At 41.6% G+C, this 26,111-nt stretch overlaps 1 protein-coding gene across 2 annotated transcripts in view; it reads left to right on the top strand.

Moving 5' to 3' along the window:
* LOC308389126 (protein jagged-2-like) overlaps nt 1–26,111 on the top strand; it is a 52,111-nt gene that overhangs the window by 12,138 nt on the left and 13,862 nt on the right. Inside the window, exons 3-14 of one of the 2 annotated variants that reach the window (XM_080870280.1) lie at nt 6,172–6,229; nt 13,277–13,531; nt 14,258–14,318; nt 19,823–19,953; nt 20,743–20,862; nt 20,988–21,101; nt 21,240–21,353; nt 23,283–23,396; nt 24,654–24,700; nt 25,256–25,429; nt 25,529–25,679; nt 25,791–25,955. In XM_080870280.1, coding sequence (XP_080726406.1) covers nt 6,172–6,229; nt 13,277–13,531; nt 14,258–14,318; nt 19,823–19,953; nt 20,743–20,862; nt 20,988–21,101; nt 21,240–21,353; nt 23,283–23,396; nt 24,654–24,700; nt 25,256–25,429; nt 25,529–25,679; nt 25,791–25,955 — 1,504 coding nt within the window. The remainder of the gene's footprint in view (nt 1–6,171; nt 6,230–13,276; nt 13,532–14,257; nt 14,319–19,822; nt 19,954–20,742; nt 20,863–20,987; nt 21,102–21,239; nt 21,354–23,282; nt 23,397–24,653; nt 24,701–25,255; nt 25,430–25,528; nt 25,680–25,790; nt 25,956–26,111) is intronic. The other variant, XM_080870281.1, reaches the window with a different exon arrangement.

Raw genomic sequence — 26,111 nt, 5'->3', positions numbered from 1 at the left:
CCACCACAGTACCTACACACTTATATTTCGCTTCAGCTCACTTCGGAAATCAGTAGGTTGTAATAAATAAAAAAATAAGTAAACCCAGTGGATTTGTTCAGTGAGCCACTGTGGACTTTTACGGCCATGGTTGGTCTGAATTTGGCTCTCTCTCTCTGGTCTTTTCCAGCACTTCACTGAGTTTACAAATCAAATCAGTAGCTTCAGCCAAGCATTTGAGCTAATCACAGACACACTCCTTACAATAAATCAGTGCAAAGTTTGGAGAATCTGCACAATTGAAATTTCACTCATACTCACTCTACAGACTGCATCCAGACTCGGATGCACAGATACCTATTGTGCTCCTCCAAGATCACAAGTTAAGAGACGAGCGATTGTGCTAGTACTCCGAGATAATGCAGTAAAACATGAGAAAACATCAGAGTCCCCCACTTGTGGTTGTGATACACAGATGTACATGCACAGTGGCTGAGTAAGTGCAGCCAGCGGCAGCTTCTGACGGTTTGATGAGGTGGTAATAAAAACTCAGATTTTTATCTCTGTACATGCTCTGACTTTCAGCGTTCAGTGGAAATTTGGAGAAGCATCGTATAACCTTACTGTAGAGGTATGATTAGAGAAAGTCACATTTCTTTCTTAGTTATATCACTTAGGACTAACTAATGGATTTAAGGTGGTATTTTCTCCCTCAGACATACGTGCTATTGATTCAGTATGAAAGGCAAATTCACAGAATTCCTCTCTGTTGCCGGAGGAGGCGGCGTGACCTGGAGCGACAGAAATAGCTTTTCACGCATTTGGTGTGGGAAAAGTGAATTGGGTCATTTCACCATTCTGCAGCTCCAGTATAAAGACCTGATTAGATTAGCTTTGATTAGATTTGCTGTCTGAACGAGGCCTCCTCGGGGAGGGTTGGCACATTGAGGCCTCCTTAGAGAGAAGAGGTGGTAGTGGGTGGAGGGGTGCTGGGCTCGTTCTGTTAATAACGTGCTAAATTAACCATCCGAGCCCCTCTCTGCCGGGAGCAACATGTTTTATTCATGTCAATAGACTAACAGGTGTGACGTGACAGGTGTTGCTGCTGCTTTTATTTTTTTTCTTCTTCCTCAGATCACAACTCTGGAAAAGTTGTTAATTGGGTCTCTGGATTTTTTTTTACTCCTTTTGCCGTGAACAATTCCTGGCTGTTGTGAGTTTCAGTTCAAAGAACATTCCTCGTCATTATGCTCCACCTGTGACTGTGGAAGTTTTTCAAAAATTGTTGTTGCACATCTTTTATGCAACATCCTTGTGGTATTAATTTTACATTACTGCACTCTGCTTTTAATTTATTTGACTGTTCACACATGGAGGCTTTTGACATTTGTTTTTAGCTCCTGAGTTCTTCTGAAGGGTTTGTGCTGTGATATTCTTTCTTCTTTCTTTCTTTCTTTCTTTCTTTCTTTCTTTCTTTCTTTCTTTCTTTCTTTCTTTCTTTCTTTCTTTTTCTAATCCTTTATAAGGATTTCCAAAATTAAAGTGGAAGTAAATTAAATGATTGTTAGAGGTGCCCACTGGAGCCAAAATGGTCGTTAGTTGTAATTGTTAGTTTCAGCTGTTCAGTTTGCTGCCTCCAAATGAATCCCCTGAGGTATTACTGAATAAGAATGCATCCTTCAGTTCAGTTGTTCTATTATATTTTATTTATTTAGTGCCAAATCACTACAACAGTCACCTCATGGGACTTTACAGGTAATAATACAGAGAAACCCCATCAATCAGGTGGCTCCCTTTGGGCGAGCACTTGGCGACTGTGGGAAGGAAAAACTCCCTCTTAACAGGAAGAGACCTCTGGACGAACCAGGCTCAGGGAGGGGCATGAGGCGAGGGAGACAAGACAAGGTGGTAACATACATTTTTAATTGTGCTGCATTTATGTAAGCTCAAATATACTCTATATACTCTAACTATATGAAGTTACACTCAGAACCTGACATAAAGCACAGAAACCAATACAGCAAACGAACCATGGAATTATGGTGATTAGAGATTTTGTTGACACACCCACCTTTTGCAGTATTTTGTTTTCAAGTAGCTGCCAATCAGAAAAAGTTGGCTTAAAAAGAGGAGAAGGAAGCTAAAACATCTTGTTTCAGATATATGCAGTGAGAAAAATACAGCTTATTTGATTATTGCTGTGAATAATGCAAACCTACTCTAGTACTATTAGGAGTTCTTAACAGTGAATGATCTTCTGGCCTTAGTTTTATAGTACTGGCACCACTTCATCTGCACAATAGCTTCTCTTATGGCTTGTAGTGCAGTTTAATTTGTTCCAACAATATTGCACACACTGCTGAGTGCGTTCAGAGGGTTCTCCAAAAGACTCAGATTGAGACTGCATATTTTTTTCAGTTTACTCCCTGAATCAGTTTTATAAAAAGTTGGAATTCCCTTCTGGGAATGGAAAAGTAAAATCAGGGTGACTTCGATTATCCAAGCGAGAACTCCAAGTTTTCTAGTGGCTGCAGTTCAGTGGAAGAAAGCTTGTTAGTGCGTATGATACACATAATTTGCAGCGTGTCGAGCAGCTCCAGACTGTACAGTTTATTCTCAGCAGAGTTGTGTGTCGCTGGCGGCTGTTCCTGCCGTGGTGAGGCAGTAATTTATTCATTGAACAGGTGAAGGCGGTGAGGAGTGGGCTGGTTTCTCCTCGCCTAATGAAAACTCAAATCCCTCTGACTCCTGTAAATTGGTTAGGAGGTGTCAAGTGTCTCCCAACGCACCCTTACACTCCCTTCCTCCCCTCCCAAGCCTCATGTCTCTCTCTCTCACACACACACACGCACAGACACAAACACACAGATAAGGTTGTCTCGCTGCAGACTGCAGGGACGTGACACTTTGATCTTCAAGCTCCTGGCCTTCGGTGACACACATAGCCTCCTGCTTTAGTCTATGACAAACACTCTTATACAGAAACACACATACACTCATGTCAAGGTGCTCTGAGGTTCGGAGAAAACCCCATCTGTCTGGAAGTCAGTGGCTGTGACATTTAAAATTGATTACAAGGGGAAAATTGATTATGATAATGTCCACTTGTGTTCACTCAGAGTAGAATTGTGGCTTCTCACGCGCTCGTAAATCACTACTGTGTCATCTAACGAACCGAAGAAGAAGAAGCTGGTATGATCTGGACACTTTGTGCTCAGATTGTCCTCAGAATGATGCCATAGTTTGGGGATTATTAGTACTGGAACAACTCTGAGCAATTATAAGATTATGTGCTAGCAAACACTTCAGCATTGAAAAACCAATGGCTGAATATCTTTTCTCAACATTTAATCTTGTTAAAATAAATTGTAAAAATAAATTTGCGCTGGTGTTGAAGACTTTACCTCTTTTACAATCCTTCTTGTTTTTTAATATTTGAGCCCAGAGAGGCGATGGTTACGTATAGACTCTATACAACATGTCTCATTCATCCATTCACACTGTGACTGCTTATATTACTGCTGCAGTCTTTATCTCGCAGGGTAGAATAGCTCATCCTCTTCCAAACGATTGTAGTAATAGCTGCATTGCAAAATAAAAGTTGGGAAAACTGTAGCGGCTTTCTGTCCCTTGTGGTGATGCTGTAACACATGCCTACACTCACAGAGGGAGTGTAAAGAGCCTGTAAGAAAATGCTCCTGTGAATGCCTCTGGCTCTCTCTGGAAGTTCTGTGACATTACGTAGACACCTTGCGGCTACGAAACCTCTTTGTTTAATGTCATTTCCACTTTCCCACATTTGATTGCGTTGCTAATTTGGCAGGCATGCCTGAGATCGCTCCAACTTTCAGATTTAGGATTGGTAAAGTAGGCGCATTCATTGAATTAAGATGAGAGGTAAAGAGATGGGAGGTAAAGACAGGAGCTTTACCTTTCATGTACCCAGGATTTTAACATCAGATACAGCAGTTTTTACGTTAATCAGTTCGTGATGTGTAGAGTAAAAAGATGAAAATGTCTACCTGGTGCTGGGGTGATTACTTCAAAAATGTAATGGGTGAAGAAAAAAGGGGGGGAAAGCGTAATTTAAAAAAATATATATAGTCACATTTCATTTCTAGAATAATCAAAAAAATCAGTTCTCCTTATATAATGCCAATTCACTGCAATTATTTTGTTTCTTCCCTTTAATTAGTCGACAGACTTTACTTGAATAGAGCTCCATGAGACTAAAGAAACAGTGACACTCGTTTAGTGTACTAGTTGAGCATAAAACAACTTATCCACAAAACTGAACATGAATTTTTGATTCGTTTTCAAGTACGTCATTAATCATTTATGGTAAATGGTAAATGGCCTGTATTTATATAGCGCTTTTACTAGTCCCTAAGGACCCAAAGCGCTTTACATATCCAGTCATCCATCCACCCATTCACGCACACATTCACACACTGGTGATGGCAAGCTACATTTAGTCACACTCTATTTGCCACGAAGCATTCGATTCTGGACTTGTTTTCGCCGTGGCGCCAACCTGCATGTTATGAACACACCCTAAAATAAAAACAAATTTAAAAAACGCTAAGAGCAATATCTGACTTGTATTTTTGTCTCACCCACGACTTTTCTCAGCTACCCACCCAAAGAGCTTCACACCACGCAATTACGTTTAAAGCACCACCGAGCACCTGAGCGCTCTACCTCACCCCATGTCTTTTGCGCTTCGTCTTTAATCTCTCCTAGCGCCACTTTGTAACCTCCCTTGTAATCTTCCCTGCAGCCTTCAGTCACTCTGAGTCAGACTTGGGTCATGGGAACTCACAGCTGCTTGCTTGGCCCCATGCAGATGACAGACAGCGAGCTCCATCTCGGTTTGTTTGCTGATGCACGTGAAAAAAAAGGGAGAGGGGGGAAAAATAGCCCTGCACCTGAAACAATCCACAGTTTGAGTTTGTTGCTGTGGGACAGTGGAGTCCATCTCTTCAGGAAAGTAGGGCACAGTGTGCAGGCATGCTGGGCTTTCACACGCATTATACACATAAACCTGCAGTTTAGCACTCAGCAGATTGTGACATTTACTGTATCTGGTATTATTTAACACAGAAATCCAAATTTAATCCTCATTTCTGTGGATGACAGACAATCCAAAGAAAGGCATAGTAACCATCCTGAACATGCAAACCCAAACAACAGATGGAGGCAAACGCTCGGTCACCTCTAGTCTTCAGCTGGGATCTCGGCTTTACCAAAAGTGACTGGGAAGATGATCTTAGTACTCTAGCGGGGGTGTATAATCTAAGTAGCTCAATACTACTATTATACTTAGACCACATGCATCAAAGACTCTTGGTCACCACTGTTCCTTCTTTGGACCACTTGTGATAAATACTAACCACTGAGGACCAGGAACACACCACAAGAGCTACAGTTTTGGAGCAATCATCTAGCCTTTGGAATTTGGCCCTCGTCAGACTGAAATCCCTAGGCTTGCCCGTTTTTCCCACTTCTAACACATCAACCACTACAGGTGCCATGATGATAAGTGTTATTCACTTCACCTGTCAGTACTCATAATGTTATGCCTGATCGGTGTATGCGTACCTAGACATTTAAAACAAGTTGGAACACAGTTTCCTGTGGGGGATTTCAGTGGAGAAGGCAAGAAAATTATATTTCCCCATTGGAGATCAATATAGTCTATTTAACCGCCTTTTGGCAAGTCATCAAAAACCTGCCAGCTCTGGGGGTGCTGACCTTCCAGAGAATCCGGAAAAAAAGAGAGAAAAATATAAAGAATGTAATTAGGAGAATGTCTATCTGACTGAACTTGAAAGGATCATATGGAAACTGTGTGTTGCTACTTTCCAGGTGAATGCTTTCTTTTTTGAATGATCAGGTTGCTGCCCTTTTTAACTAGCCCTGGTTACACGGAAGGTAATCAGTGACAGCAGTGTGGGAACAAAACAAATTTTCCCACCGCTTCTCACCTTCTGTGCCAAATATGTGTGTGTGCCAGTTTCTGAAAGCAGTCTTCCGTGTCTGTTCGTATCTGGGTTTCTGTGTAAACTCACTGTCGTGTGCCATGTCTACATCATGAACTGGGCACGAGTCTGAGCAGAAAAGTTGATTGTGATGTTTCCGTATTAGTGCACCCCGTGATGACCTCTGTCTCTCCTCCTCTCTGTGTTTCAGCGAGCGTTCACTGTGATAGTGGAGGCGTGGGACAGGGACAACGGCACACACAGCAATGGTAAGGTCCACCTTTCAGTGTTCTTTCCATCGTTTCCATCTATCTCAATGATGAGAGAGTGACATTTAGGCTTTTTTAAATCTTTAAATAATCAAGAAAATAAATTATTATCAGCTGACTTCTTTTTGTTTGGATGGTTCAAGGGGCATAAATGCATAAATGCACAGTTCATTTATGATAAACTCACTGAACATTGTCAAGACATCAGCACAGACAGTGTGAACTGGAAAGATCAAATCTACTTGTGAAGCTTCTAACCGACCTGCCTGCCAGCACCAGATTTCTTTAGTACACAGCTGTATCCTGTTTACACACTTCTGGTCTCAGTTCTGTTTGGCTTTGTTTTCCAGCACCATAGTGAGGAAGGTTAATTGAAGGATGCAATCTACGTTAGGAGGCAACGCTTCGTTAGCGTTGTTGGCTTTATTTTCCCGGAGTTGATTCAGGACCCGGTTCATTTAGTGCCAGGGTTCTCAAGGTGTGTCATGTGGGTCGATGACGGCTCTGGGGAGCTGCTGTACATTTCATCCATCCACAAGGGAGCTTTTCTTCTCATTTTTCAGCTTCTTGTTCTAGCTATAAAAATCTTCTTAATATTCACAGCTGGTGTCAAGGAATAAAGAAAAAATGCAATAAAATGCTTATAAACCTTACAAAAAAATGGCTGTTCCTAACATAAACCACCGTCACACAAACAGATGCATTAGAACAATTAAAGATGATGTGTCACTCTAAATTTGAAGTTCATTATTAAATCTTGAGAACCCTTGATTCAGTGGCTTTAGCTTCATTTTTGTTCCACGCGTGCAGGAACAGACGCAGTGAGGAGAAAACTCCTTGAGTGAACCATTCAGCTGAAATTCAGTCCAATTTTATTTATATGAGATCAGGAGTGTAGCTGAAGGGAGGCCTGAGTAGCACCACTCCTTTCCCTATTTTCTGGGTGTTGTCAGCCCGTATCCAGACTGTATTTTGTTAGCTACATACGTGATGTTTTTATGCCACAGGAACAGCTCCTTACTCAATACATTAACTTTGTGTTACCTCATGATGGAAGCATTTATAGGTTTTCCCATAGTTAAGCCAAGATTTTACAATGTTAACCAAACAAACAAACACTTAGTGATAGTGGGGAGGAAAAAAAGCTCAAGACGAGTCAGGTCACACAGCCATCAGATGAGACATGAATAGCCGTGCAGACAGTAATGACAGTAAACACTTAGCAGGTCGGTGAGCCAGTAAGTGCAGATCAGACATAAATGCAGAAAAGGAAGAAAGTGAGCAAACCTCGGGCCAGAGAAGATGTAAACTTAATGGGATGCAATACTAGCATATGGATATGGATGCATAGCTTTAAAAGAGAGGAGGTGCTCGTCCATAATGTGAGGATTCCCAAACAGCTTTGGCTTTGTTTGCATCTAATATTGAAGGTAAAATGACCTTTTCACATTAATTTAAATGAAGATGACTGCTAAGATAAGATAAGATAAGATAAGATAGAACTTTATTAATCCCTCGGGTGGGTTCCTCTGGGAAATTCGACTTCCAAAAAGCACAGCAACGACCGAAGTTACAGTTACAGAATTGTTATATATATATATATATATATATACACACACACACACACACACACACACACACACACACACACATATAAATACAGAGACAAATATAAATAAAATATACAAAGGGGATAAATAGAATAAATAGGAATAAAAAATAAAAATACAAGTGAATTGCACATTTCAAGTATTGAGTCTATTGCACTGTTGACTATTTACAAAAAGTATTGCACAAGGTATTGTACAGTGAGGTGAAGAGGCACTACAGCTTAGTTGTTCCCCCCTCCTTTGTCCTCCTGTTTCCCCTCCCTCTCCCCTCCAGAGAGGAGTTAAACAGTCTGATGGCGTGTGGGACAAAGGAGTTTTTAAGTCTGTTAGTTCTTGTCTTGGGGAGAAGCAACCTGTCACTGAACAGACTCTTCTGCTATGATCAACCACACACGTACACACAAACTGTGTTACTCTACCCTTCTCGGGGTCACCCAGGCTGTTTATGCCTCTCCTCTATATTAAGTCTGTGAGAGCATTGCCTCGTTAAGCCATTAATTGCAGACCCCCACCCCCACTTTTCGCTACCTCCTAATTAGCATCCTGGCAGCTGTCTGGCTACTGCACGCCACTTTGTTATCACTGTGACAGGCTGCTATGGCTCAGCGTGGACGGTGATTCGAGTACTTTTTAGCTTGCTAGATGTGATGGTGCAGCGGCAGGAGGGGGGTGCTTTACTTATCCCGGGAGGGGAGGCGTGTATTCTAAGGTAGTGATAGGCAGTCAGGCATGCAGGAGGTGCTGATGTGTCGACCGCCGTGTCTTGTCTTGCAGAGTTGGTCTGAGTCTCATTGCATGATCATAGGTTTCAGTCCTGAATCTGTCAGTTAGTCTGTCAGCAGTCGAGGGTCCTGTCAAGAGAGAAAGCTTACAGTTTGGGCTTAATTATAGGTCAAACTGGACAAACTAAAAATAGATATTTAATGATATAATGAGAAGCCACCACAAGTGTCTTTCCAAAGCTGTTTGGGGATTAAGTGTTGACTTCTCGGTGTATCTGCCTACTTTCGCTTGTCTTTTCTGCCTCCGTTTTGGGATTTCCTACATTTTCGCGACGCACGTCAGAGAGCAGGCCCAAACCTGCAGCATCCTGCTGTGTGTGTGTGTGAGAGTGGAGCAGGTGGAGGTGGAGCAAACATTAGTGATAGTGTAGCATAATTATAGAGAAGGAGAAAGTTCTCATGTGCCCAGGCGTGCACAAGAATAGGAATCTACGTAGGGATGTCCCAATCAAGTTGAGCTTTGCCCAGGAGCCCAGAAATGAATGCTTTGAATATCTTCCAACCCAAACCCTGTTTAATCTGTACTGTGTTTTTTTTTTTCATGTGTAAAGCAGTTGCATCGTCCTTGGAGTTTGGTTAGGGATCTGCTGGGGTGGTGAAATCTGAGCATGATTTAGGCTGTCCCTCTTCATTTCCAGCCTCAACAAACTGCTAAGTTTAAGTACAGGGACTGAGGTCGCCCTTCCAATGAGTGGACAACCTCCTGAGCCACAGCCAGCCCTAGTCATGCGGGTTGGCCAGAGAGGTGGCCAGACTTCAGTCTGTAGTGGCCATTGTGTAATAAACAGTGGTTTGATTAATTAATCTACTGGTTCTTTTTCAGATTTGGTCTGTGGAATTTTTGTAAATGGTCTAAAATCTTATAAAAGCTTTTATTATTATACATTTTTTATTACTTTTATTTTACAGTTCATTAAACAGCAAGCATAGTCAATTACTTTATTATTTTCTGCTACTTATATCATTATGAATTGATTATTTTTAGACTGATGATCATAAAAAAAAATCCAAATTCAAACCACAAACTCTGGTTGCTTTCGTACAGAGTCTTCGATGGTAAGTCCACTGTCATGACTCACAGTCAGGGGATAATTAACATGGCTTACCTTTGTTTAATTCAGAGTAATGAGAGAAGTATTGCTCTTTTCCCAAAATATCTAACACTTTATCAGCAGCTCATCACTTAAACAACGACATTAAAGTGTGACGTGTTTCAATGTGTCGATTTTTCCTCTCAACTTCTGGTAAATATTCTGAGAGCATACGAGGGGAGTTTCCTCGCCTGCGTTTCAGTGTATGCATGAACAGGCCTGGGCTGCAGGTTGCAGAGGCCTCAGGAAAAAGAAGGCCTCGCAAAGGTTGTTTATGTTTCAGGAAGCCCCCCCCCCCCCCCCCCCCCCCGCCTGTTTCAGAGCAAAACAGAAAAGCCTTGGGAAAAGAGGGCTGAGATGTTATTGAGCATCAGAGCTGGTGCATTGTTGGTGTATTGGGGAAGAATTATGAATTATGCATGTCAGACTGATTGGATGGTAGTATGAATGATGCTAAAACACTGGTAGCATTCTCTAGAGATAAGCTCAGCTTTGGTCCTAAAAGTATTAAAAATACATCAGCCAGCTGCACGTCTGGAATGGAGATGACGGTGGTTTTTTGAGGTTCCCCTTTAAATCTTGAATGTAATGGAAACCTGCAGAGGTCTCTGCACGTATAGTGATGATTTCAACTTTAAAAAATGGATGATTTGCTTCTTCACTGATGGGAAATATCAGTGAGTCTTTTGCTAAGTTGTGCCAAACTATTAACTGTCATCGAATAATTTATGATAAAGTTTTGGCAATCAAAGGAAGGAGTTGATTTAGTGCATTTTTTGCCCTTTAATTTGCCATTTAACTCAGATCTGTCTGTAGTGCCAAGCAGGTCACAACAAATCCTCAGATGAGAGGACTGCTCCATTAATATTTATGGGAAAAAAACAGGTTTATTACAGTTGCCTTAAGAAGGTAGGGAGATGACAAATGGCTGTAAACGTTAGGTGGTACACCTGGAGGAAGATGGTTCACAAAGGAAAGTAACTCCTTGCCAACCAGTTAGCTCATGGTTTCACTGGAGAATGTAAGAGTCACGTCACTCAGCTGGCATTCTTTCTCGGTGTTCTGTTTGTTGGTGTCTTTAAGCAAGAAAGAAAAGTTGGGACAGACATTGCAGAACTTTTCTGATTCTGATTTTTGTTATCAGCTCAGCTGTAGTCACAACCCCGTGTCTTATTCAGACAATTGGTTTGGAGAAATTGTGAGGAAACAGGTGTAGATTTTGCAGACTCAAACAAAAAACAGTAACAACAACTTCTGCAAAATGCTAGATGTCAGGTAGAGAAAGAGGTCAAAGTTCAAAGACCCCCAGCCCCTCTTAAAGCTCTCCTGTCCCATGAACTGTGTCGCACATTGCCTGACAACTGAAACTGTTGGACAAAGCCATCACTCTACATTTTTAAAATTAATTCCTCTCTTTGAAAGCAAAGACAATCGTGCTGCTCTTGACATGATCAGCTGCTCGGATCTGAAGCCCCTCGTTGTTTATATAAGCTGGTTTTTAAATGGCCTTCCCTCGCCTGCTCTCCCTAGTAACAACGGCCCCTCTTAGTGTGTCTCCTCCACTACAGAGGGAGCTCATGATTGGTCTATATTTTTATATCTAATTGCTGGAGATGAACAGCAGTGAGTGAGTGCCTGGGTGTTTCAGGTGGTGGGTGTGGGACTGAAATCTGTGGCAGTGTGTTAACTCACAGTGAGCCTCAGTAAATCAGGACAGTGTGAAAATGGATTCTAGGTCTTTTAGCTTTTCAGTCATTTTTCTACACTGTCTAACTTAGGAAGTTGAGCTATTGTAGGGTAAATGTTGTTCACAAATATATTTAAGGTATTATATTACCATAACTATTGACCATAAATATTTTTTAAAAAGTTATTTTATAAACACAACTTCACAGTCTTATTCTTCTGCCATGACTAAAGAGGTGTGAAAAGTGGCTAAATCCAGTAATGTAAAGGTGGACATGCCTTCCTGCTGTAATCTAAAGTCAGTATGGGAATGCTTTAAATGTGCATTACTTTTAAAGGCCAGCAGGGGGTGTCACCTTTGCTGCCTCTGATTGTAAGTTAAAACTATGAGAAAATTACCCCACTGCTCACTTGATGTGTGACCTGAGTAAACACTCCCCTGATGAGTTTATGGTCTCAGTCTTTAGTCTCGGATCTTATTTATTGCAACACAATGTTCCTTTTTGTAAATAATGTCACATATAGGCTAAAAGGGGTTTCTCAGCTCAGATCTACCCATGACTCATCACAACTTAAAAAAAAATACATTGCATTCTAAGCTAGCAACAATGACATGAACTGAGCGTGAGTTTCAAGAGTGTCTGACACTTGAGCTGAGACAGCTTAGATGACTATATAGATCTCGAAACATGTATAAAAAAAGCCAACCACATCCCTATTCCAAAAAGGAAAACTCAATGCTTACTTACTGAATGAAAATCTGAATCAAACGTTAAGGTGTAGTCCTATCTCTGGGGCTTTTTGTTTTTTGCATAGATAATTTGCATTTTGGAAGGAAAAGTTTTGCTAAACTAAAGGCAACCCAAGTTATAATGGAAACATATCATTAATAGCATTGTCAGCATTTAGCTTATGAGCCAGGAGAGAAAAACGAGTCTTTCAGTCCATCTCCACCTTGTCACTCTCTAAAAACATGAGAATGCAGAGAAGCCTGCTGGGTCGTGGTGCTTCTGTTCCTTGAGAACGAGCTAAAGGGCCTTTCCTATGTCGCCCTTCCTTGCCTGTTCCCCGTCTCTTATTATTTCCGGCCTGGCTCCGATGAAGTCGAGCTGGATATCCTGAAAGTGGGTGGCAGGAGAGGAGGGGGCCTGAAAAGCATTTCACCAAGCAGGAAAACTGAAAAAGCATTTCGGTTATCAAGCCCTCGCAGACCTCGCTTGTGCTTGCTTAATTTTCCGATTCTTTCACTCTTTTTCCTCAACTTTTATTTTTTCTTTTACCACATTCTTGATAGAACAGAGTGAAGCTTGACCAGAGGTTACACCTCAAAACATCAGATCTTTTGAGCATTTCTGTGTTTTTTGTTCTTTTTCTGTATACATGAAAATGAATCACTACTTCAACTTTTCCTAGACTGCGAAAGGAAGTCTGTCCACGTATACCATGTGAGGCAAAATTTGAACTGCATCACCAGTTGACAGGCTTTGGATTTTTTCACAGTACAAGTTGTGACTGTAGCAAAGATAATCTGTCAGGAATTAGTGCACATTATAAACAGCACTAATGACGGCACTTGATTTTAGCCAGTTTAGCGACAGGAAAGTTAGTCACGGAGTACCACAGGGCTCTGCACTGGGGCCTCAAGAATTCATCGTTCAGTATTGTGAACCTTCCATTGCTATGCAGTTGGCAACCAGCTATATTGACCTAAAAAGCTGGGAGAGATAACCCTGTGAAAATCGACTGACGTTGTTTCCATGAGCTGCAGGTTTTTTTTAGTTAAAAGGAAAAATTGTCCACTGAGTAAATAACAAGCATAATTTGTCATAGCATTTTTTTAACATCTGTTTCTGTATCATCTGTTTTTGCTTTGTCCAGATGATGAGCTACTGATAGTGCGCAGCATCCACAGAGGAATGATTAACCCTGGAGAGGAGAAACAAGTGGTGGAATATAAAACTTTGATTGCTAGTATTGGCTACACCATCCGTGTGCGCTGTGATGAAAACTACTATGGCACCAAATGCAATAAAGTATGCCGTCCACGCAATGACTACTTCGGCCATTATGTGTGCGACCAAACTGGAAACCAAGAATGTATGGAGGGCTGGACAGGGCCTGACTGCAACAAAGGTAGGAAAAAATATATCAGTCAAAGTGCAAACAGCAACACAATCTACCATGTAATAATGTTAACAAGAAAATAAAAATAATTAATCCTTAACTAATAATTAACTAAATAATACAATCTAAACCTTAAATCTTCTGTGTCATAACCAGTTAATAATGTATCTATTTCTCACTATTTCATAGTGAAATCGCAGCACTTTTTATGGGGGAGTACTGGTATATGTGCAATGAATCAAAATGAATCAAAACTGTCTTTTAGAAGCTCTCATTGGCATCATTTTCCACTTTGTTTTTAAATGTTTTTTTTTAATTACTTACCACTTTTGGAAAGCCAAAAGCAGCCAGGTTCAAATAAACACTCCTCATCCAAGCTTACTGTGATCACATGGATCCTCAGTTTTTCCTTCCTTATTGCCCTTTTTGGATGAAATTCAGAAGTTCACGGAAATTCGTGTCAAATGTCACTTTGCAAGAATGTGAAGAATGTCTGGAAATTCCTGCCATTGCTGAAGGCACCTTCAGCTGTCTTGACAGTTCATCCATCTATTGTCACAACAGTTTCTCTGCATTTTCACGAGCAGGGAGGGCTAAGGAAGGACATTTTAATGACTGAAAGCTCAAAAGAATTCAAATGCTTTATGTTAGCTTTATTATGCTTTTAAATAAAAGAGTTTTTCACAATTTTTGGACAAATCCATACATGTCGTTTTCTCTTTTCCTTCTCAAAAGCCATCTGCAAACAAGGCTGCAGCCCCATCCACGGGATTTGTAATGTGCCAGGAGAATGCAAGTAAGTCACCTCTAGTTTTTTTTTTTATGCACCTCTTTGTTTCTCTTACGGCATTGTTGTCAAGTGATGGAAAATATGTTCTTGTTTGGATGGAAACCCCATCACCACCACCACCACCTCCACCACTTAGGGAGTTAATGAGAATAACAGTCCTGACACAACAGAGTGGTGAGTGGGTGAGGGGGTTGTTAATAACATACCAAGCAGCCTAACCCCGCATCACTCTTAACTCCCCCATCCCAGTCTGATGCATTGCCCCCCATTCCTCCACCTCCATCCCTCAGCTCCACTCTGATCCAGAAGCTATTGTTCTGCTTCCTGTTCTAAAGCTGGCCTGCTCTTGCCCGCACACAGAAAGAGAGAAAGCAGCCTGTTTTTTTTTTTGTTTTTTCTTCCATGTTTCCTTCCTCATCCTTCTCCAGCAACAGAGAGGCACCGTACCTCCCCGCAGTCCCTTCCCTCCACCACCCTCTTCCAGTGTCTGGAGCCCACATCACCTCTTCCTATCCTGGATCTTGTTATGGCTGGCACTCTTATGTTAGGAAGTGTGGATTCCGCGCACAAAGCTACAGACAGCAAGCGGGGATAAAGACAGGGGGCATTGAGGGCAGTGTCACTGGTTGCTAATGGTAACTCAAATTATAGGTCAATACATAGTCTGTGAGTACCTCGAATATAAATATATAATAAGGTAATGAAGTCCATTTACACAAACAACACAAAGTACATGAAATAAGAAATACCAATTACTTAAATGACATTTTACGTGTCAAAACCAAGAGAACTTACCTCACTACAGATAACCTTCATTATGCTTTGGTTGACACAGGCTAAGGGACATGTCATCGACCCCCTGACAATCTTGAGTCACTAGGAGAAAAAAAATGTATTTTTCTGAGTGGTTCTTGTGGCAGATTGCTGGTCACTAACAGACGCAGTCACACGTCAGTTTCTTGAAAGATGTCGATTTGTCTGCATACCTCAATCTCATAAAAAAAGAAAGTGAACAATGATCATCTTCAAAGTAAAAGATTTGGCTGACCACAAGTTTAAAAAGTTGTGGGTTGAATTTTTACCTTGAGGAGACCATTTTTCATGTACGGTATACGTGACAACCTGCTACTGACCAAACCAATCACAAGGAGGTTGTATATATATACATGTGACCAATTTCATTTTCTCCAACTACCAGCAACTCTCAGAAAACATTTTTAAACCAGTTGGAGAACACACACTATTGTCTAGCGATTGGCTGTACTTTACCTGAGTAATTTAGCCTTGATAATTCATTGGATGAACGTTCTATGAGATACCAAATACAACAAATCAGAGATGCTACTGCTCCAAAAAAAATTGTATTTCATGGCTCCCATGTGTTCATGAAAAGTATTAGACCAGTACTTCTACACTAGCTACAGTGTTTTTGCTTAAAGCAACAAGCATTCAAAAAAGGCTGATGAAGCGTTTACAGTTATGTGAACAGCAGAGATGGCAGCAGAGAGATATTTAGATTTGATTACATTTGGAACTGAACTGTACATTTAGACAGAGTGGAACACAAGCTTTAAAAAGCCAAACTACACACACACACACAAACACACACACACACATAGTGCCAAGTATTTGGAAACATCAGAAGAGCAGCGTTGACAGAAGGGAGGGAGGGAGGTTAGGGTTTTACACTGTGGCAGGTTTGATTAGGTTTGATGAGGCTGACATTTCTCATTGAAAATGGCCAGAGGATTGTAAGAGAAAGCAACACCCTGGAATGTGCCTCAACATGTGATTTGGAGCTTCGTCGCCATCAGGTGCGCACATACGCGCAGCGCTGAGAAAGAGAAGAAGCAAAAGAGAAAGAGAGAGTCGAGGGATAGTTCACATTTATACGAACACATAACAAAACTGTAAGCCTAACTGTGTGAGAATAAAACTAAAACAGACACACCTGACAATAAACGTAACACTCTTGAGCACAGAAAAACTGATATGAAATGAATTATGAAATGAATTGCATTAGAAGGATTTATTTGTATTATATATCAATGTTAAGGTTGAAATGCTGATCTATGTCACAATTTATTCAGAAGAAAAACAAACAGTCTCTTGTCTATCACACCAACTTCGTACTTTAGCCTTAATCGATCTTTAATTTAAATTAATCCACCTTCTAAAACAAGGTATTTTAGCTAACTATGCCTTCTCTTTAAGCCAACTTTCTTACTGGATAATAGCAGGTGAGTGGGGCTCCTGTGAGACTAACCTACTAAGGGTATCCCCTGTCTTTGACATCATACAGGTCCAAGAGAAAAAAAACTGTATAAAACTTCACGTTTAGAGCAGTCTGAAGTCTTCTCATGACCTTTTGGTTCATGGGGATCACTTGCGTATACACTGCCTTCAGTACTTGAGGTAAAACATAATTAGCCCCCTTTCAATGGAGTCAGTGGAAAAGTCTTAAATGGATCCAGCCACTTCCACTTTATTTTGATGCAATGAAAATTGTGGATGATACAGGCCCTTTAATTAAAAATCCAATTTCACCGTTTACAAAACACGTAAATCTAATAACGTATAGGGAGGATCCGTTTATTCAGAAGACAGCCACCTAAGCCGCAAATATGCGCCTGTCAAACGTTACAGTGTGGCTCAGCCTGTGGTGTCAGGTGCAAATTGATTGAAAGCTCCATAAAAATCACACGTAATGCGATCTCGCAAAACAAACGGGCTTGTATTAATATGATTCAAATAGAAAACCGTGTCAGGGCGAACGCATACCGAACAAGTTAGAGCGAATGTGATGTCAGAAGAAGTATTAAACCCCGATTCTTTTGTCCCCATGATAGAACAGAGAAAACCCGACTCATAGCGGTCAAAACATTTTATATTTCAGAGAGGAGGAAAAAAACAGAAGAAGAAGAAGTAGTTACTGGGTTAATGTCTGGGAAATTTTGAGGGAAGAGAAAAGAGAAAGAAACAGGGGGAAAAAAAGCATCTCAGCCTGGCAGAAGGAAACTAAAAATGTGTGTTTGGTATCTTGTTTCTTACACACAGCGCATTCACAACCTACGCTCCCTCATGTGACACTACTAAACATGTAGCTAGGCAACAGCAGGCTAAGTCCGTCTGCTGGATTTGGGCGCGAGACTTGCCTGTAAATAATTCAGCGGTCCCACACACGGACACTCACACACACAGCCCCCTCTACCTCGGCCCACCGTCCCGTCTTCAGGGTGTGGTTTGTCTGAGGGGCAGCGGCGGGGCGTGGGGTTTTGTGGTAAAGGAGGGATATTTTAGGCCCTGGCTTGGCCCCCATGGCCCCCTCCATTGATGGGACAGCAGCAGCCCAGTGACGGTGCTTGTGGGTAATGCCACCCTTGGCCTGTGGCTGCCCGAAACCATTTCCCTGCTCTCCCACACTGCAGCCAGACAGGCTGTCCGCTCTGCCACCGCTGACAGTGTGCAGGGCACTACTGCCAACCGCAGAGCCGGACAACACTGCATACAGTAGTAAACAATACATAGCACTGTCTCCCAGACACACAAACACACACATATGCATAAGTGAATTGCAAATACAGAGCGAGATCAGATGAAAATTGCAGTCATGCATACAGTTAAAAACATTTCTACTTGCAAGTTGTGCATGAGACCAAACTGTCTGTGCATGTTTTGATGTAATCAGAACTTGGTCACTGCTCCATTTCTTTCTTTGTTTTAAGTGTGCCTCTGTTTGCCTGATACCACACACAGGTATTCCAAGCTCATTTAATAAGAAAGGCCACAGAAAAGCTACAGAAAATATGTTGTTAGCATTTTGCATGAATTGAGTTTAAAGACCGTTAGAGCAAAATTTGAAATTAGCTACCATAATAAATGTGATCCTGGGTCAAATAGGCTTTATTCTTTTGGTTTCTGATAGTTTTCCTGGACGCCAGGGCCCAGTCACATTTTTTTTTGAGTGCTGTCCCGTCTGTCATTGTCCCAAAGTACTACAGCACATCACAGCAGGCTACAGAGACCCATTTCGCTGCCTTTTGGTCTTTTGGTCGGCTTCCATTTTGAAGTGTTCGTGAGAGTCGAAGGAGAGGAGGGCTGGTTGGGTGGGGAGGTGGGTTTTGCGGGCCCCAAAATAGCCCCAACGGAGAAATGACAGGACAGGTGGGGCAAGGTTACCACTGGCCTTGGAATAACAGAGCGCTGCCATATACCAACAGATTAGCTAACCCTGTGCCTGCCTCTGCTTCGAGACGACTAAGCCTCGTTCCACAAAAAAACACCCGTTCCAAGTTTGCCCTCAAGCCACGCTCACGGCACAGGAAGAGGGCAGAGAGCAGACACGGCGTGCATGACGTCTGTGTGAAGAAATGCACAAAACAAACAAAATGGGCGGGCTCTTAGAAGGTCACTTTTCTCTTTTATCGACAGTATTTTGTAGATTACAGTATTGCCTCTGATGATATAAGTCGTATTATACACCAAGGAAGGCTTTAACTCTAATAAAAGTGCAGGTTTTTTTTGCTAATACTTAATACTTGGGAGTTTTGGACAAATATGTTGGCAAAATGAACAATTTGAAGACTTCTGATGAGACTTTTGGACTTTTATATTAGCAGTGAAGTCACATTTCATATATAAGTGCTACAGCAGTAAGACATAAGCTAGTTTTGAATAATTGACCTGAAACTTTGTAGGAAATGTGAATGAATGTGCACATGAAAGTAAGCATGACGAGATATTTGCAGACCCACACACACAACACACTCAGGAATGTCCCCTGGCCCTGCATGTTCTAAGATTAGGAGTGGCAGCAAACATGTCACTCACCTCGATGAAGATGCTTTGTCCTGCTGTGGCGTTCAGCTGCAGTGTCACAGTGGTAATGTGTGGCTGAGTCAAGTACAGTGATGTTTGTACTTGCTGACCCTTCATGTATGCAGAATTCTTCCCTCTCTGAACTCCATAAATTGCCCTTTTTTTGGCACCCGGCAGCATCCCTCGTGTTCACCAGCCATGTCCCACTGGCACGATGGCATGACATCAAGTGCTCCTCTGTGTTTCCCGACATCGTAGAAGTATTAAATGACTTTATTGTTATCAATACGTAACTATCACTCTTTCTCAAGGCTAAATCCTCCTACCCCCCCACCCTTTCCCCTCGCATTTTTAAGCGTGTCTGTGTGCCTGATGCTCCCTCAAGCTGGTTGTGCTATTAAGAACACATTCTTATTGTGCGTGTGAAATAAGAGGCACTTATTTTGCTAATAAATACACTCACCCACTGTTTTCCCTCTTCTATGTGTGCTTTTTATTTATTAGTAATGGCACAAGTATTTCAGTCCTCAGGAGCTTAACTGTCTGTAACCAGTTTTCGGGTTCATATTGTTCCTGATTGAGGAAAAGAAAGAAGCGAGGAGGCAAAAACAGCTGCCCAGGTGTGCTGTCTGTATCAACAGCAAAAGTATTTGGTAATTAAAATAAGGACATTTCTTTTCTCTGTGTTGCAGGTGTAACTACGGCTGGCAGGGTCCGTTGTGTGAGGAGTGCTTGCCATACCCAGGCTGTGTTCATGGTACCTGCAAGCAGCCCTGGCAGTGCAACTGTGAGAAGAACTGGGGAGGCCTGCTATGTGATAAAGGTCAGAAGTTAAATATGTTTTCTAAGATCTAAGATATCCATCTTTAACATAGCCAGAATTTCCAAGACAAACAATCCTTATGGTTATTTATTACAGACGCTAGCTCTGACGGGACCATGTTAGTCAACACAGGATTCTTATTCTGTGTGCACTAATTGACATGTGGCAGTATACCTCCGTTTTGTGGGGAGGGCGGCAGCATATAACCTGAATAGAATTAATTAAGTCAGAAACAACATGAATAGCGTGAAATAAGGAGCTGGGTTGGAGGTGGGTTGACAAGTGGCTTGCAGAGAGAGCGACTGCTTAAATAGATGCTCGAGGCTTAATTAAGCTGTGATCTTAAAATTAGTCAGTAAATAAAAAATGTCTTTGGGTTGTAGTGATCAAAGAAAATATAACTGTGACAACAATGTGAGCAGACATAATAGGTACCATTTCAGTTGTCCAATGTCTTGGAAATAAAGAAAACCTGTTGCTCCTGTAGGACTGTGATCCTTTGTTGTTGGATTCATCTTGGCCTCATGGTGAGACTGGTCAGGATGCAGGGTAGTGAGATAGAAATGGAATAAATTCATCATTTTGTAGGAAAAAAGTGATGGTGGCTGATGTGTTTTGGAAGTTAAAGAGCACAGAGATGCAGAATAATGACACCTCAAAGTATTTAATTATTATTTTTTGGTCAGGGAGGCTTTTGTACGTAACAATTTTGCTGCTAGTTATCTATCAGATAGCTTCTCCCAGAAATATCACTTCACACACACACTTTACTGTTCTGTCTCTGTGCAGATCTGAACTACTGTGGGACCAACCGGCCCTGTAAGAATGGAGGAACGTGTATGAACACGGAACCAGACGAATACGACTGCGCCTGTCCGGATGGCTACTCTGGCAAGAACTGCGAAATCGGTCAGTGTCTAAATACAACGCACCAAACATTTAGGTTCAAAGACCTTTGCTTTGGGCCACAGTACATTTGGGACAAAGCTCCAAAGAAACATAAAAATCAATTAGACATTTGACTTTCTTTTTAGCGGAGCATGCCTGTGTGTCTAACCCTTGTGCCAACGGAGGGACGTGCCACGAAGTCCCTACGGGGTTTGAGTGTCACTGTCCTGCGGGCTGGACTGGGCCAACCTGTGCTAAAGGTGAGAGGTGCTAAACTGTCTAGGTATTTCCCAGGTATGGCAAATATTACTTAGATGGATACATATAACTATAGTTTTCTGTACCACACTAAGTACTGTGGCTGTGATAGTAGCTTTAACATACGTCTTATATTTCAGACACTGATGAATGTGCCTCCAGCCCCTGTGCTCAGGGCGGGACATGCATCGACATGGAGAACGGCTTCGAATGCCTCTGTCTTCCACAGTGGACAGGCAAGACCTGCCAGATAGGTATGTCTGTCTGTCTCCATCTAATGAATGATGTATTCTAAAGAAAGAGAATCATCTCATTTGAGCAGCTCTTTTTTTTTTTTTCTTTTTTTTTTGACTGCTCAACATCATAAATTGATGTGTTTTTCAAATTAAATTAGGTGTCTTTCAGGTAGAAGCTTCATAATATTATATAATTTTAATTTTAAAATCCTAATTTGAAAAACCACTGCATGCTAGATGATATGTGGTGAAGCCAATGTGTGTGGCACCTATGGTGAATTCCATGCATCCACACTTGCGCGCAGAGTTACAGCATATCTAGTTGTTTGTTTATCCTGCCACATCGTTTAACCAGCAGTATAACTGCAAGAGGCCCACTAATTTCATGTGTGTGTCTGTCTGTGCATGCGCATGCCCAGCGGAGACGCTCTCCGAGCATCGTCTGCAATTTGAGCCAGGTGACTTGAGTAAAGCTAAAAATAACCCCCCGCCTGGCAACTGCTAGCCTTGGGACCAAATCTAGTCCACTGGGGGGTTATCTTTGGCTCCAGACTGGCCGTAACAGTGGAGTATATGCGCTACGGTGAGGCAACGCCCCAGCATAGCGGAGCCCTCACACCCTCCGGCTTCAGCCAGGAAACACTTTATAACCTGTAAACATACACAGGGAGCAACCGAAATGCAGCAGCTTGTGTTACGAGTCCTGTTATTCTCAGAGTGCTTCCCCTTTCAGGGAGCAGGGTGGTACCTGTGGGAGAGGGAGATGAAGTGAACGGGTGCTTTAGATCGGGAGGAGGCTCGGGTTTTGGGAAGGGGTTTGGGGTGTTTAGTTTCAGCAGGCTAACAGGTGCCGCTTACCTCCTGGGAGTAGTATTAATGCACTGTGTGTTGGTTTATAGTGGGCAAGGCGGCACGGTGGGAGCGGCGAGCGCTGCCTCTGAAACTGACCACTTGGAATGCCGCAGGTTGGCCCTCAGGGAATGCAAAAGAGAGACATTAACCCCTAGGGGTGGGGATGAGGACAAAATGGCAGGAGTAGGGGGAGGCAATGGAAACCAGTGGAAAAGTAAACACCCATCCAGACATGAACTTTACTTTATTACCTAGTACACATTACATTTATTTCAGTGTTCATTTATTTAAATAAATCAAGTGGCTTTATTGTGATTCCAACCATGTGCGGTGGTACAGTTCACAGTGAAACGAGACAACATTCCTCCAAGACCATAGTGCTACATATGACATATAACAGACAATCAACACAGGACTCCATAAAGTGCAAGTGTGCAAAAATGGCAAAAACACAAAACAAAGACAGTGCAACACCAGACAGAACAGAACGATACAGACACAAGACAGCAGATGACAACAATGACAGTGGGTTGTGCAAATGACTGCACACTGTGCAAAAAGTAACTTGATGTGTCATATATATATATATATATATATATATATATATATATATATATATATATATAAAAGTGCAGAAAGCTGTGAGCAATACAGGAATTAAATTAAACTTGTGCTGTGGTAGGGCGCTACTGAAGTGTTTCCAATAACCATCAAAGCACCAAAATTGGTTTTGGAGACAGCTCCAAACAGGTCTACAAACAGCGTATGCCCAGTGCGGATGACAACCATAAATCAAGGTGTTGGAAAGAGTTACCATGAGTCAAATATTGCAGGATAATTCGCAGCACTTTGAGTTACCATGGAGCATTTTTTGTTCCTGAAGTCTGCGTTTAAAGCCCGTAAATGAAATGAAAAAAGAAAAAAAAACAATTCACATAAGTTGTCGCTAAAAGGGAAGTTTGGGAAAGACCTTCGATCTTTGGCCTTCATTTCAGTGGGCTGTGTGTGACAGGAGGCTGTGCTTGGTGACGGGCTTTCTGAGCAGGTTCTTGGCTTTAATTCATTTTCTCTGTGTCTCTCATCTCCATTTTTCAGATGTAAATGAGTGCGCGGGGAAGCCGTGCCTCAATGCTTACGCTTGCAAAAACTTGATTGGTGGATATCACTGTGCCTGCTTTCATGGATGGGTGGGCCAGAACTGTGACATCAGTTAGTATCAGTCCAGCAGATCATTAGTCTTTAGCCTCTTTCCAGCTACCTGTAGAAAACAGAGGTGAAACAGGGGCCTCTGTCCAGCCAGCTTCTTTTCCACTGTAGCAGTAAATCAGTGTTTGTTCTGATAGATGGTTTCTCATGAAAATCTACATCATGTAATTCCTATTTCAAAAATAATAACCAATTTTTCAGGAAAAATGGTCTTTCTAGATGCTTACTACAAGCACTGACAGCATAGCAATATGCTATTAATATCTATCGATACCAAAATTGCTAGCAAAATTCTAGTAAATTCCAATATAATAGGTAACATCTTTTAATATCTGAACATAGTATTTACTGCAGTTTTTTTTCTTTTCCCGAAATAAAGAAAAAAATATCTGCACAAAAAAGTCACACGGGGCCTTAAAAGCATGTGAGTTTTAACCTGTTTTTGCATATTTTCAGCAATTTTATTGCCACCAAATTTTTTTCTTTGGCAAATTGATTTAATTAATCACGTTTATTAAAGATATATTAAAGAATAAATTTATCTTTGACCTTTAATTTTGGAAACAGTCCAATCTCTAAGCTCAGTGGTAAATTTAAAAAATATTGGCAAAACAATCAAAACTTCACCTTAAAATCTTCCAACAGTAGAAAGTACATGTTCATATTATGTGACCAAAACATTTTGACTAGAATTTCCTTATGCTTTGGTGACACAGGTGTGCTAGCAACAGAATGAGCTGCTGTCCAGTATAGTCCTTAATAATTCATATGTATATAGTATATTTTACATTGTACACATAAAAGTCAAGAAGAGTTTATCTTCTTAGAAAGCACAAAAAGAAAAACGTCTACTGAGAAATCCAGAGATTTGCAGATGGCAGTGGAAGAGAAGCTTGTCGGCCAAGGAAGCTGGGCTTTAGCTGTATTCTGTCTCTTATATACCTCCCTTATGGCTGTGTACCTGCTACACACTGGCTCACTCTTCTAAAACTACAATGTTTTCCCAAACTATCAAACTTTTTTCTTAAATTGCTTAAACTCTTTAGGGTTAGCTTTTTTCCCTCTGCAAGTTAAATTCCGTTGCACATTCTCACAGCTCATCTGCACCTCTGAATCTGCAATTCTTCCAGGCATGGAAAACTTTGCTTTGGTTTCATCGACCACTTTCCTGTAGCAGCTGCACGTTACAACACTGTTCTGCCCATTTTGTCAAAGTCGGTTTCAGATCTGACATTTTTCTTGTGATTGATTATTCAACAGACGTGAACAGCTGTCACGGACAGTGTCAGAATGGAGGGACCTGCAAGGTGAGACTTTTTAGTTCAAACATAATGAGGTCTTTATTGATTTTATTTTTGATGTGATGACAGCAACGGAGAAGTAACATGCTTCTTGTCAATCATCCAAGTACCTGTCACAACATAAAAGAATAAGCTATTATGACTTTGAAAGGTTATCAACATTCAATGACTGAATGAGCTTTTGTGTTTTGTTAAACAAATAAAAAACAAAACTTCAAATATGGACTTGGGTTTGGATTTGAAGCCTGTTTCAGATAAATCAAGAATTAAAGAAAATGCATGGCATTGATCCAGTAAGTCAAGTAAGCTGCATCAGCCTCCTGGTTAGTTTTGCATGTATTAGCTAAAGAAGGTGTTGAGCTGTTTCTTAGTGAAAAACAGTTTTTTCCTTATAACCTGAAATCAGTCACTATTTGTGATGTGCAACTTACCCTTTCCAAATGTCACAGCAGTTGTCATGGTGAAAGCTTGAACATATCTGGACAACAGTGACAGTTTAATTATCCTCTATAAATAAAATGTGTCAGCAGACACTTTGATGACTTCTTATCTTTATACCAGGAGTTGGCCAGAGGCTACCAGTGTGTCTGCCAGCCAGGTTTTGGGGGTCGGCACTGCGAGGTTCCGAGGAACTGGTGCAGTAGCAGTCCATGTAAGAACGGCGGGCGCTGCCACACCCTGCTGCACGGCTTCATGTGTGAATGCCCACAGGGCTTCACTGGAACAACGTGTGAGGTAAGGACTAAATCCAACTTATATAATATGCAGAAGACAGTTTGATGTTTTTGCTGTAGTTTCGTTTCACAAATGCATTTTCTGTTTTTCTTCCTGAAGTTGCAGAACAACCCCTGTAGCCCAAACCCGTGTCAGAACAAGGCTCAGTGCCACAGCCTGACCGGTGATTTCTACTGCAGCTGTCCGGATGACTATGAGGGCAAAACCTGTTCAGAGCTCAAGGACCACTGCAAGACCAACCAATGTGAAGGTAACCCAGCATCTTCACATTTTTAAAAAATGTACTCATCAGAAAATTGTGACAAATAATTCCAAAGTGCTCCCCTTGCTGATCATCTCTTTTTCATTTCGTTACCCCAAGTGATTGATAGTTGCACTGTTGCCGTCACAACTAACGACACTAAAAAGAGGGTGTGGAACATCTCATCCAATGTGTGTGGACCGCGTGGCCGCTGCATCAGCCTGCCGGCTGGGAACTTCAGCTGCTCCTGTGATCCGGGATTCACTGGCACCTACTGCCATGAGAGTGAGTCATTATTAGCTGACCCACCCACACACACACACACACACACACACACACACACACACACACACACACACTGACTATATTTATCATCAGTTACCATCACTGGGAACCACATAATTCTTACGGTAATTCAAACTCTCACTTCAGCAATCATGT

This window comes from Rhamphochromis sp. 'chilingali', assembly GCF_963969265.1.
Source record: "Rhamphochromis sp. 'chilingali' genome assembly, chromosome: 21".
Lineage (NCBI taxonomy): Eukaryota > Metazoa > Chordata > Actinopteri > Cichliformes > Cichlidae > Rhamphochromis > Rhamphochromis sp. 'chilingali'.
Note: the sequence above shows the minus strand (reverse complement) of the source record. Positions and strands in the feature narration are given on the sequence as shown.